Source organism: Aureococcus anophagefferens (genome assembly GCF_000186865.1).
Source record: "Aureococcus anophagefferens unplaced genomic scaffold AURANscaffold_8, whole genome shotgun sequence".
In the NCBI taxonomy this organism is placed as follows: domain Eukaryota; class Pelagophyceae; order Pelagomonadales; family Pelagomonadaceae; genus Aureococcus; species Aureococcus anophagefferens.
Window position 1 is genome coordinate 1176972 of NW_008705568.1, and position 12018 is coordinate 1188989.

The window sequence follows — 12018 nt, forward strand, 5'->3', positions numbered from 1 at the left end:
CCGCCGAGTCGGGGATCTCGTACTCGAAGCGGACGGCCGCGCCCTCGTCCACGTACAATTGCCCCGCGTGGGTCTCGATGTCGTGGATGCCCGCCCAGCGCGTGCTCAACGCGCTCCGCGCCGCGGCGAAGGCGCCGCCGCCGAGCTCCAACGTTTGCCCGCGGCACGCGGGCCACCGCGCGCGCCAATTCTTTTCGTTGACGACGTACTGGTCCCAGGAGCCCGTCAGCGACGCCACGTCGGCGACGCCCTCGTCGAGCTGCAGATGGCCGTTGTCCGCGAGGACCGCCGTGACGCGCACGAGGCGGTCGAGCGCGGGTAAGGTTCTCACGACGTGCGCGCAGCCGTCTTTCAAACGGAGCGCGCTCAGCCGCGGCGCGGCGAGGACGGACCGGATGGCGCGGCACGTCGACCGCATGGCGCCTAAAGACGCGCGGTCCGTGCCCCGGCCCAGGACGACGTCGAGGATCGAGTAGAGGCCCTCCGTGAGGGCGCTCTTGCGCCGCGGGCTCCGCCGCGGCAGCGCGAGGGGGCGCGTCTTCTTCGGGTCGCGGGGCGTCTTCTCCGCCGCGGCGTCGCGGGGGCGCTTCCTGCCGCTGCTCATGGCCGACACCGGCAGTTTTTCGGTCGCGCGCGCCGCCGCTGCGCGAGATTTTTCCTCACCCCGGGGTGCACGCCGATGCGGCTCGACTCGGCTTTGCGCCTCAAAATCTCCTCTAAGAAAGCTTCATCAACTTTTGCATGACGCCGCCCGCCGCAGAACGCGACGCCGCAGGACTGAGGTCTTCCTCGAGGACGTACTCGTCGTCCGCGTTGTCGCGCTGCACGAAGCCGTAGTTGGCGAAGAGGCGGTCGCATGGCTTCTCAGCGCTTGGGCAGCCTCGTCGCGCTGCTGCTTTGCACACCCGCCTTCGCCGCTTCGTTGCGCGTGACGTCGCTGGACGGCTCCACGTTCGTCGAGGTCGACGCGACGTCGGGCCTCTTCTCGCTGGCATCCCACAGCACGGTGCTCGCGACTCGGAGGAATCATGATGGCCGCTTCTGTCAGTCAATCCCCGAACTTAAGCTCGAGCGCCTGCTCGACGCAGCGCATGCCGATCTCGTTCCGCGTCTCCGTGTCCAGCGCGAGCGCGCGGGCGCCCGCGGCGGGCTCGAGGTCGACCTGGACGACGCCGTCGACGACGCGCGTCGCGTGGACGACGGCGCGGCCCGGCCCGCCGCCGAAGGCGCTCACGCACTCGCCCGACGCCGTGTCGTAGACGTACGAGTGCGCGGGGCAGCTCACGAGGACGCCGAGCGCGCCCGCGGGCGCGAGGTCCTCGATGTCGCCGGGGTCCAGGCAGTGGCCGTTCGAGAGCCGGTGGCCCGCGTGGGGGCAGCCCGTCTCGACGCAGAAGAGGCGGCCGTCGCGCGCGCGGAAGACCGTGAGCGGCGTCGGCGGCTCGCCGCGGACGACGTGGAGGCCCCGGTAGTTCTTCGACGCCTCCACGACGTCGGCCAGCGCGCTGTGGTCGACCCAGCGCGATGCAGTCGTCGCGGCGGCGGCGGAGGCACCGGCGTCGGTCATGCGTCGTCGGGCGGCGCGCCGGAGGCGGCGCGCCGGAGGCGGCGCGGCAGGCGGCGCGGCAGGCGTCCGTCAGCGCGCTGGACGCGCCGGAAGCAGGTCGGCGCTGCGCTGCTGCTGCCTTCGCGGCTGCTACGGCTATGGCCGCTGCAGGCCTGCTAGCCGACGCATGAATTGCAAGCCATGCTTCAGCTGTGGCGAAAACGAGGGTTCTTGAACGGCAGCATGCTGTGATTTCCATCACATTCGCCCAAGGCAGCCCAGCATGACGACGGCCATGCGGCGCAAGGAGGATCTGGAGGAGCAGAAGGAGGCCATGCTGCCGACCCTGCGGAGCAAGCTGCTCGCGCCGACGGACGTCGAGGAGGCCAACGACCGGCTGCGGCGCTTCCTCCTCTGGCAGGCGCTCAACGGCGTCGCCGTCATGACTTATTATGTGGTGCGGTCGCTCTACGTGACGCGCATCGCCGGCGACAACCCCGTCTCCGGGTCGAATCTCGCGCTGCGCGAGGCCGTCGTCGCGACGATCGCGTCCGTCGTCGGCGCGAACTTCGTGCCGCCCTGCGCGGACAATCCGCGCGTCGGGCGGAAGCCGCTCCTTTTATTAAACAGCGCGGTCGCGGCGGTGCAGATGCTCATCATGGCCGTCTGGCCCGACAGCATCGACGGCTTCTTGGGCGCGACGGCGCTCGCGGGCTGCTTCACGTCGACCATGTCCATCGTCATCCCCGTGGACTGCGTCGCCGCGGGCGCGACGGCGCGCGAGTCGTTCTGGCGGCCCGTCTTCGGCGGCGTCTTCGCGCCGGGCGCGCCGGCGAGCCCGGCGCCCACGGGGTCGCGCCAGTTCGTCGTCTATCTGGTGGACGTCGTCGTCGCGGAGATCGCGGCCTTCGCGCTCGGCGGCGCGCTCGGCGTGGGCGTCGGCACGGCGATCGCGATCGTCTGGTCCATCCCCGCGTGCCTCGTCATCGCGTCGGCGACCTACCTGGCGTCGCTGTTTATCGGCGCGGCGACGCTGCGCGAGACGCTGCCGCCGGACACGCCCGCGCCGCCCGCGCGGGCCTTCACGTCGCCCGCGGCGCTGCTGGAGGTGCTCCGCGGCGAGCCGGGCGACGTCGAGCTCGGCGCCTACGTGGGCGCCTACGTCTGCGCCTGCCTGGCCGTGGGCGCCATCGCGACGCAGGCGCCCTACTATTTGCTGTGGAAGTTCGACATGTCGGACACGGTCTATCTGGAGTTCCAGCTGACGCCGCTCATCGCTTTCGGAGTGGGTTTGGCGGGCTACGTCTGGTGGGCCCGGGACGCGCTGGGCGGGCCCTTCTGTCTGCACGTGGCGGCGCTGGCGCTGTGTTTGGCGCTGCTGATCATGGGGTTGTGCAACTACGTCGAGGGCGCGCTCGCGGCGCTCGTCATCGCGGGCGTGCCTTTCGCGGCCGTCGTGCAATTTTTGGCGATCCAGGCCTGCGTGGCGCCCGAGCACCAGGGCAAGCTCGCCGCGGCGCTCCAGCTCGTCGGCGGCTTCGCCGTGGCGCTGGGCCTCGCCGCGGGCCAGCTCCTCTGGATCCAGCTCAAGACGTCCGCGGCCCACGGGTCCCCGGAGACGCGCGCGGACTTCCGCGCGGGCGGCGCCTTCTACCTGAGCGCCGTCGCCGCGCTCGCCATGGCGACGGCCATCTGGCCCGTCGCGAAGCTCGACCGGAGCCGCCTCATGCCCCAGGACAGCTTCGACTAGAGTTCTTTAGGATCACGGCCGGGGGGAGGGGAAGCCGCCGGGATGTTCGCGGCGGCTGCGACGTGCGCGCGCCTAGAGCACGGAGCTCGCGTGGAAGAAGCGCATGGCGATGTTCTTCTGCTTGTTGACGCGGTAGGAGTGGACCGCGCAGAGGAAGTCGTCGCCGGACGTCACGAGGCCGAGCGAGCAGGCGAACTTCGTGCCCTCGGCGACCATCTTCGGCTCGTCGTCGCCCGTGTCGTCGGCGTAGCCGTACTTGACGAGGTCCGGCACGTGGAGCACGTAGGCGCCGGGGATGAGCGCCTGCGCGTAGCGCGCGACGGAGTCGTGCGCGGTCACGACGATGAGCGGGATGCCGCACTTGTACTTGGCGAAGAGCTGGGTCGTCGCGCCGGACGCCGCGAGGACGACGATGGCCTTGGCCGCCGCGTCGCGCGACGCTTGGGTAGCAGCGGAAACCGTCGACTCGACGACGGACAGCGACGCGGAGCGGGAGATGCGGCCCTTGGCCCACTCGCGCCTGGGCAGGACAAGAGTGCGAAATTCCCAACTTGAAAGGCTCCTCTCTCGGCCATTTTCCACTCGTTTCGGCTGATTTTTGGACGAGCGATCATCTCTCGGAATGGTCTCGAAGCGTGGGTGCTTGTTCTGGAACGCGCGCGAGCGGAACACTCACGTTGAAGCGACGTTGAATCACCCTTGTCCTGCCCTGACTCGCGCATCGTCGCGAGCTCCTTCTGGTAGGCGGCGTCGAAGTCGAACTCGCCCTCGGCCTGGACGCAGGTCCGCGCCATGATGGCCACGGCCTCCTTGGGGAAGGAGCCGCCGGCCGTCTCGCCGGAGAGCATGACCGCGTCCGCGCCGTCGAGGACGGCGTTCGCGACGTCGGAGCACTCCGCGCGCGTGGGCCGCGGGTTCGACACCATGGATTCCAACATCTGCGTCGCGACGATGACGGGCTTGCCCGCGCCGTTGCACGTCGCGATCATGGACTTTTGCGCGCGGAAGACGCGCTCGGGCGGGATCTCCATGCCGAGGTCGCCGCGCGCGACCATGACGGAGTCGGTCTCGTCGACGATGGACGCGAAGTTGTCCAAACCCTCCTGGTTCTCGATCTTCGAGATGATCTTGATTTTCGTGCCGCCCGCGCCGTCCAAGGTCTTGCGGACCGTGCGCACGTCCGCCGCGGACTGCACGAAGGACACGGCCACAAAGTCGACGCCCATGGGGCAGGCGAACTCCACCAAATCCTTCGTGTCCTTGTCCTGGAGCACGGGCAGGTCCACCAAAACGCCGGGCAGGTTCATGTTCTTGCGCTCGCCGATCGCGCAGTCGTTCATGATCTTGCAGGTGACTTCGGCGGTGCCGTCCGTGGAGACGACTTCCAGGACGAGGGACCCGTCGGCGACGAGGATCTGGCCGCCGGGCTTGACGGACGTGGGCAGCTTCTTGTAGGTGCAGCCCAGCTTCGTGCCGTCGGACTTGTGGTCGTAGTCCGTCGTCAATATGAGCGGGTCGCCCTTGGCGAACTTGAGCTTGCCGCCGTCGTTGGGCGCCGCGAAGAAGCCCGTGCGGATCTCGGGGCCCTTCGTGTCGAGCATGATGGCGCAGTGGCGGCCGGGCCGAATTGCGAGGGCCTCCTTGAGGCGGCCGATGGTCCGCTTGTGCGTCTCGTGGTCGCCGTGGCTGAAGTTGAGCCGCGCGACGTTCATGCCCTCGTCGAGGAGCACGCCGAGCATGTCGACGTCCCAGGACGACGGGCCGAGCGTGCAGATGATGCGCGTGCGCTTGTGCAGGGCCGCGTCGGACCTAGGAGGGAAAGGACTTTCGGCGAGGCGGCCGCATTGCTGCGGGGGTTGCGCGGGGTTTCGTGGGGCGTGCGCGGGCGGCGCGCATCTGCTTGTGGCCGGAGACGTCCTGCGTCGGCGTCACCTTGACCATCGCGCTGTCGACGGTCGCGGCCATGGTCTAGAAAGTTGCCTGCTGGTGAGATTGGTGCGTGGGCGTCGCGGACGACTGCTACCCGTCCGCGCCAGGTGGGTTAGCGCCGGATACAAGTTTGACTTTCCGAAGGCTGTTGAACTGGCTCTCCGTGGGAAACGACAGCTCGCGCGAGGAGGGCGATGACTCCATGCCCGGCCTGGCCGAGTCGTCCTCGACCACGGGCTCGGGCCTGGGCTCGGGGCTCGAGCCCATGGCCTTCGCAGGCCACAACTACGTCGACGAATACGCCGACGACGCCATCATCCTGACATGTTCGGGCCCGAGGGAAGACGACCGAGGCCGCGCGCCGCGCGCACACATTACACGACGGCCGCGAGCTCGTCGTCATCCGGAAGCGCGGCGCGCACCTCGGTAGCAGCCTCTGGCACGCCGCGCTGCCGCTGGCGCACTACCCGGACGCGTCGGGCCTCCGGCGGCGGCGAAGCGGCAGGCGCGCGCTCGCGCGCCTAGGTGTAGATCGCGGCGACGAAGCCCGCGGCGAAGCCCCCGCTGAGGGCCGTGTGCTTCTCGACCCAGGGCTTGACGTCCCGCGCGACGCCCGCGGCCTCCCGGCGCCCGCGCGCGCCGAGGTGGGGCTCCACGTAGTCGCGGAAGAGCTGCTGCAAACGGCCCTCGAGCTCGCGCTCCGCGGCGATGAGCTTTCGTTCCTTCTCGGCGACGACGCTGGCGAGCTTCTTCTGGCCGAGGTGCGTGAGCAGCGCGGGCAGGTGGGCCGCGACGTAGAGCGCCAGCCCCGTTTTGAATATGCTGAGAGCGACGCCCTTGACGAGCTTGCCGCCGGCGTAGCCGCAGGCGCCGCCGAAGCCCAGGTGGAGCTTGTCGATTTTTGCGATGGCGCTGCCCAAGCCTTCGTCCTCGCCGTCCGCCGCGACGGTGGCGACCGTCGCGCACGCGACGCACGCGAGCAGCAACGCCGACCTCGCGCGAGCCATCGTCACGGAGAGCAGCCCAGAGCAGGCTCGATCGAGTGGCTTGAAGTTCAACTTGAGATCATGATGAAGATTCCCACCTTGAGCTCGGAGCATGACGCCCGCCGCGGGCCTCGAGACGCCGGAGGTGCTCGCGCAGCTCGGCGCCGCGAGCGCCGTCGCCTGCGTCTACACCTTCATTTGCCACGCTTTCCTCCCGCGGCGCGAGTTCCACGGGTCGCCGCTCTACAACTGGCTGAGCTGCCTGCCGATCCAGTTGGTCGGCTTCCCGCTCGTCGTCTCCCTCGCCGTCGGGAGCTTCGACGGCGGCGCCGTCGACTGGGTCGCGGCGCCGTGGAGCGCCATGGACGGCACCTGGGAGCGCGCCTACCTGCTCCTCATGTGGGGCTACCTCTTCAAGGACTGCGCGCTCTACGCCGTCGGCGGCGGCATGGACGCCATGTACTGGGCGCACCACGTCGTCTGCTGGGCGACGGTCTTCAACTTCTTCTACACGGATCTCTGCGCCATCTTCCTCGTCGGGGGCTCGGCCATGGAGTTCGGCGGAGCGTCGCAGACGCTGCACCTCATCTTCGCCGAGTCACAGCTCATGGACAAAGTCCACGTCTTCACGATGACGGCGAGCCACGTCGTCGCCTGCGGCATGGCCGTCTACTACCTGTCGCTGCCGGCGGCGCCCCTCGCGGCGCGCCTCGTCTTCGGCACCGTCGTCTTCGGGCTGTCCTTCGAGCGGCAGAAGTACGCCATGAAGCTCCACCGCGAGGCCGCGGACCGCTTCGCGAAGCGCGCTTAAAAAGAACCGTCGTCTTCGGGCTGTCCTTCGAGCGGCAGAAGTACGCCATGAAGCTCCACCGCGAGGCCGCGGACCGCTTCGCGAAGCGCGCTTAACAAGGTCCTAGCCGCAGAGCGCCGCCATCTTCATCTTCGACATGGGCGGGATCTGCGCGCTCGCCTGCTGCTCGTAGGACGGCTGGCACGAGGCCGCGTCGGGGGACGCGCACGAGTACCACGAGTTGTAGCCCGCCGTCGGCGCGTCGGGCTTGGCCCAGGGGTAGCAGGCGGACGACCCGAGGCACGCCGCGGCGACGTCCCCGGGCATGTAGGCGACCTGGCCTACCAAGTGCGACGGGGTCGGATTTCTTCACATCTTCAGGCGAAATTCACGCGAAAAAACACTCCTGTCGCTCGACGCTGGACCTGGCCGTCGTCGCCGAGGCAGTCGAGGCAGCTGTTCCAGCAGGGCGCGTAGTCCGGCGACACCTCCAGACCCCTCCGGCAGTCGCAGAAGCGGTTCGCGACGAGCGACGCGCTCTCGTTCTTCGGGTGGACGCAGTCGAGGCAGTCCGGGCAGCAGTCGCAGAAGCCGTCGCCGCCGGCGCCGCAGGCGCCCTCGCGCCTACCAAGTGCGACGGGGTCGGATTTCTTCACATCTTCAGGCGAAATTCACGCGAAAAAACACTGGGCACTTCAGTTCGATGGGCCCGTCGCCCGGGTTCATGGACGCGTAGGCGATGCTCGACGCCGGGTCGTAGAGGGCGTCCCAGTTGGCGTCGGTGCAGATGTAGTGGGCGTCGTTCTTCGTGAGCCAGGGCACGCCGCTGCGCTTGCCGTCGATGGCGCACTGGCTGATCTTCGGGTTCGTGAACTCGAAGTGTGCCGCCGTCGCGTAGGCGGCGAGAGCGAGGAGGATTCTCGGCGGGGCAGCCATCGTGTATTCCGCGAGCTTCTTCACTCAAATGCGTTTTTGAAGTTTCGAATCTCTGGATCCCTCGGCCGGCCAGGACCTCCTGGAAGGGCAGCCCGCCCGCATCCACCTTCGGCGTCGTTCCAGCAAATGTGGGTGCCATCCATGGAATTGGGCGACGACGGCGCCGAGGCGCCGCGCTGGTCCCTCGAGGCCGCGACGCGCTTCGTCGACGGGAAGATCGCGGACTTCTTCGCGGCGCTCGGCGCCCTCTGCGCGCGCCGGCCGAAGAAGGTGCTCGCCGTCTCCGTGTGCGCCGTCTTGCTGTGTAGCGTCGGCCTGAGCCGCTTCACGATCAACTCCAACGACGACACGCTCTACCTGCCCGAGGACGCCCCGTCCATCGAGCGCAACGGCTGGATCGGCCGCACGTTCGTACGCGCCAAGACGGAGAAGTCGTCGACGTTCTACGTCTTCGGCACGGGCGCGGCGCACAAGAACGTGCTCCGGGACCGCGAGGCCCTGCGCGCCCTCTTCGGCGTCCACGAGAAGATCGTGGCGGCCGAGGACGGCCACGGGCGGACGCTCTACGACTGCGGCGTCACGAACCACTACGGCAACAAGGTCTGGCTCGGGGCAGGAAAAGAGTGATTCAAGTTCGCTTCAACATGAGTGTTCCGCGCGCGCGCGTTCCGGAAAAAAGCATTCACGCGTCGAGAGCGCTCCGAGAGATGATCGCTCGTCCAAAAATTAGCCGAAACGAGTGGAAAACGGCCGAGATAGGAGCCTTTGAAGTTGGGAATTTCGCACCCTTTTCCTGCCCAGGTCTGGCTCGGGCCGCTCGGCTACTGGAACTACTCGCGCGACGCCTTCGAGGCCGACGACGACTGGCGCGGGACGCTCGCGCGGCCGCGCGCCGTCGACTGGTACGGCATCACGTCCGTGAACGACGGGAAGGTGAAACCCCAGGAGACGCCGCTGACGCGCGTGCTCGGCGATTTCGAGATCGTCGACGGCGCGATGGTGTCCGCGTCGGCGATCCAGTTCATGGCCAAGCTCGTCGGCGACTGCCCGGACAGCGTGAGCCGCGCCGGCGACGCCGCCGTGGAGGCGGCGAGCCCCGCGCGGGGGGTCCTCGACGTCTTCGTCCACTCCCACACCTCGTACCGCGACGCCGTGCTGGACGCCCTCAAGCACGACCTGACGTTGGTGCTCGCGTCGCTGGCGCTCCTCGTCGCGTTCGCGTCGGTCTGCTTCGGCGTCGACGCGAGGACGCGCGGCGACGCCGTCGGACCGCGCGCGCTCCTCGGCGGCGCCGCGCTCGCGTCCGTGCTCCTGGCGCTCGCGGCCGCGTTCGGCCTCTGGATGGCCTTCGGGGGCTACTTCCAGAACCTGATGGCCGCGGCCATCTTCATGACGCTCGGCCTCGGCGTCGACGACGCCTTCGTCGTCGTCGACGCGGTCGACGCGGTCGACGACGACGACGACGACCTGAGCGTCGAGGAGGCCGCGGCGAACAAGCTCGGCGAGGGCCTGCGCACGGCGGGGGCGTCGATTCTGCTGACGTCGTGCACGGACGCCGCGGCCTTCGCGGCCTGCGCGGCGACGTCGAACATCCCGGCCGTGACGTCGTTCTGCGGCGTCGCGCTGGGCAGGAAACAAAAATATTCAACACGACTTCAATATTCATTTATTCGCACGGTTTCGACATACTCTTTTGATCGTTTGAAAAAGAACTCACCGAGAGAAAACGATCAGTCCAAAAATCAGCCGAAACGACTTCGATTTGACCGAGCTAGAGAGGTTTGAAGTTTTTGCTGGACGGGGCGTTCCACTGGTTGTTTCGCACACAGGCGTCGCGGCCCTCTGCGTCGCCTGCGACTTTTTGTTGCAGGTGACCTTCTTCGCCGCGCTGCTGGCGTTGGACGTGCGGCGGGGCATCGCGCGGAAGCGGCGTTTCGGCGCTGCCGCGCCGCTCCGGGCGCGGGGGGCGGCGAAGGGGCCGTGCGCGGCGGTCGCGCAATTCGTGACGCGGCGCGAGTGCCGGCTCGTGGTGGCGGGTCTCGTGGTCGTCCTCCTCGCCCTGGGCGTCGCGGGCGCGTCGAAGCTCGAGATGGAGTACGAGACGCAGTGGATGGCGCCGGACGACTCGTCGGCGCGCCGCGCCTACGCCGTCGAGGAGCAGTACTTTCTGACGTCGAACGTCTGGTTCGTCGACGCCTACTCCCGCCACGCCTCGCCCTCGGCGCTCTACGACCACTACGAGTCCTACGTCGCCGCGCTGCGCAAGCTCGACGCGCTGAAGTTCAACGGCCTGACGAAGAGCTGGGTCGCCGAGTTCGACGCGTACCGAACGGCCTTCAACGCGTCGTGGTCCGACGAGGCGGGCTTCGACGCGGCGATCCGCGACTTCCGGGCGCACCACGCGGGCCACTACGGCCGGGAACTCGTGGCCTACGAGAACGGGGGCGGCGGCGTGCTCATGCCCGGCGGCGCGCGGACGGCGGCCTGCACGATCCTGAGCTTCCGCGACGGCGCGAACGGCACGGACTCCGTCTGCGCGTCGAAGATCCCCATGTCCTGGAAGAAGGTCAACGAGAAGTCGACGCAGATGCGGCGGCTCGACGAGGCGCAGGCGCTGCTCGACGCCCACGGCGCCGAGGAGCTGGGGTTATTTGTCCAGCGGAGCGCTGTTTTAGAAGCGCTGGCGCTCACGTGGCCCCAGACCGTGAAATCCGTGGGCTACGTCGCTTTGACCGTGTTCCTCACGTGCTTGCTGCTATTGGGCCGCGCGAGCGCGGCGGCGCTCATGCTCGGGGTCATGGCCTTCGTCGACGTCGTGCTCATCGGCGCGCTCTACTGGATCGGCGAGTACTGCAACATGATCACGGCGGTCATCCTGACGCTGGCCATCGGCCTCGCGGTCGACTTCAGCGCCCACGTGACCCACGCCTACTTCCACGCCGAGAGCGCGTCATCGGCGCTCGCGCGCATGCTGCCGCCGATCCTCAAGGCCGGCGGGTCGACGCTCCTGGCGGTCCTGCCCATGGCGTTCTCGCAGTCGTACGTCATCCGCCTGTTCTTCGCCATGTCGCTCATGATCATCTCCCTGGGGCTCTTCGTGGGGCTGCTCGTCGTCCCGGCGGCGCTCCAGACCGCGGACGACGTCGCGCTCTACCGGAACCGGCGCGACCTCGAGAACCGGCTCCGGACCGCGTCCTACGCGCACGACGACGGCTTCGCCGGCGGCGGCCACGACTACATCGGCGACTCGTACCACCTCATCGACGACGAGCCGGGCGGCGACGACACGAGGCGCGCGTCGCGCCTCCGCGTCATGGAGCTGTGCGACACGGGGGGGTAAAAAAGAGGGATGCTCGTGTGGCCCAGTGTGAAAAAGGTGGGTGTTTGGCGGATCGCCCCACTGTGACTGCACAGGCACGTTCTTATCGACGCGGGTCCCCTCGAGGGGCCGCGTTCTAGAAGAAGGGGTGGAAGAGGCCGTAGGACGAGGAGACGACGGGCACGGGGATGCCCGAGAGCCGCGCGGCGAACTCCTGGACGACGTAGGCCGTCACGGCGAGCATGGCGACGCGGCCGTTGACGATCTCCGCCTCGGCGACCTTCGCCGGCGAGCCGAGGACGTTCGCCGCGGCGTCGGCGCCGAAGCGGAAGCCGAGGTCGCCGGACATCTTGCCGCTCTCCTTGGCCTGGATGCCCGCGAGCTCGGCGGCGACGGCGACGGCGACGGCCGAGATCCAGAAGACCACCGGCACGTCGCCGAGGCCGCCGTTAAGAACGGACGGGACGTCGCCGCCGAGCTTGAAGACGAGCGACGGCTCGTTGAGGCTCGACGCGAGCGTCGGGTGGACGAGCTCCGACAGGGGCCAGCCGACGGCCGCGAGCATGGCGAGGCGCGCGTGGCGGATCTCCGCGTCGCGCATCGTCAGCAGACTCTCCGCGGAGTCGCCCGCGAGGCCCAGCGGGTCGAAGCCGAAGTCGCCGGGCAGCGCGAGCTCGTCGAGCACCGCGGGCCGCTCGGCGAAGGGCAGGGCCACGGACGCCGCGCGGAGCTCCTGGGTCGAGTAGGACACGGGCAGCGACT

General features: G+C 68.7%; 3 protein-coding genes across 3 annotated transcripts; 2 read left to right on the forward strand and 1 right to left on the reverse strand.

Annotated features, from left to right (window-relative positions):
• Positions 1 to 2014: 2014 nt before the first annotated feature.
• Positions 2015 to 5261, reverse strand: PYK4 (pyruvate kinase; the record flags this gene model as incomplete). The annotated part of the gene is made up of 4 exons (XM_009038477.1): positions 2015 to 2416; positions 3378 to 3816; positions 3984 to 5143; positions 5229 to 5261. The coding sequence occupies 4 exons, from the start codon at positions 5259 to 5261 to the stop codon at positions 2015 to 2017; spliced, it is 2034 nt and encodes a 677-aa protein (XP_009036725.1).
• A 1062-nt stretch (positions 5262 to 6323) lies between these two features.
• On the forward strand, positions 6324 to 7022 carry AURANDRAFT_63944 (hypothetical protein; the record flags this gene model as incomplete). Its single annotated transcript, XM_009038334.1, has 1 exon — positions 6324 to 7022. The coding sequence occupies one exon, from the start codon at positions 6324 to 6326 to the stop codon at positions 7020 to 7022; it is 699 nt and encodes a 232-aa protein (XP_009036582.1).
• A 1056-nt stretch (positions 7023 to 8078) lies between these two features.
• On the forward strand, positions 8079 to 11277 carry AURANDRAFT_63945 (hypothetical protein; the record flags this gene model as incomplete). The annotated part of the gene is made up of 3 exons (XM_009038335.1): positions 8079 to 8537; positions 8739 to 9636; positions 9767 to 11277. The coding sequence occupies 3 exons, from the start codon at positions 8079 to 8081 to the stop codon at positions 11275 to 11277; spliced, it is 2868 nt and encodes a 955-aa protein (XP_009036583.1).
• Between the last annotated feature and the right edge of the window lie 741 nt (positions 11278 to 12018).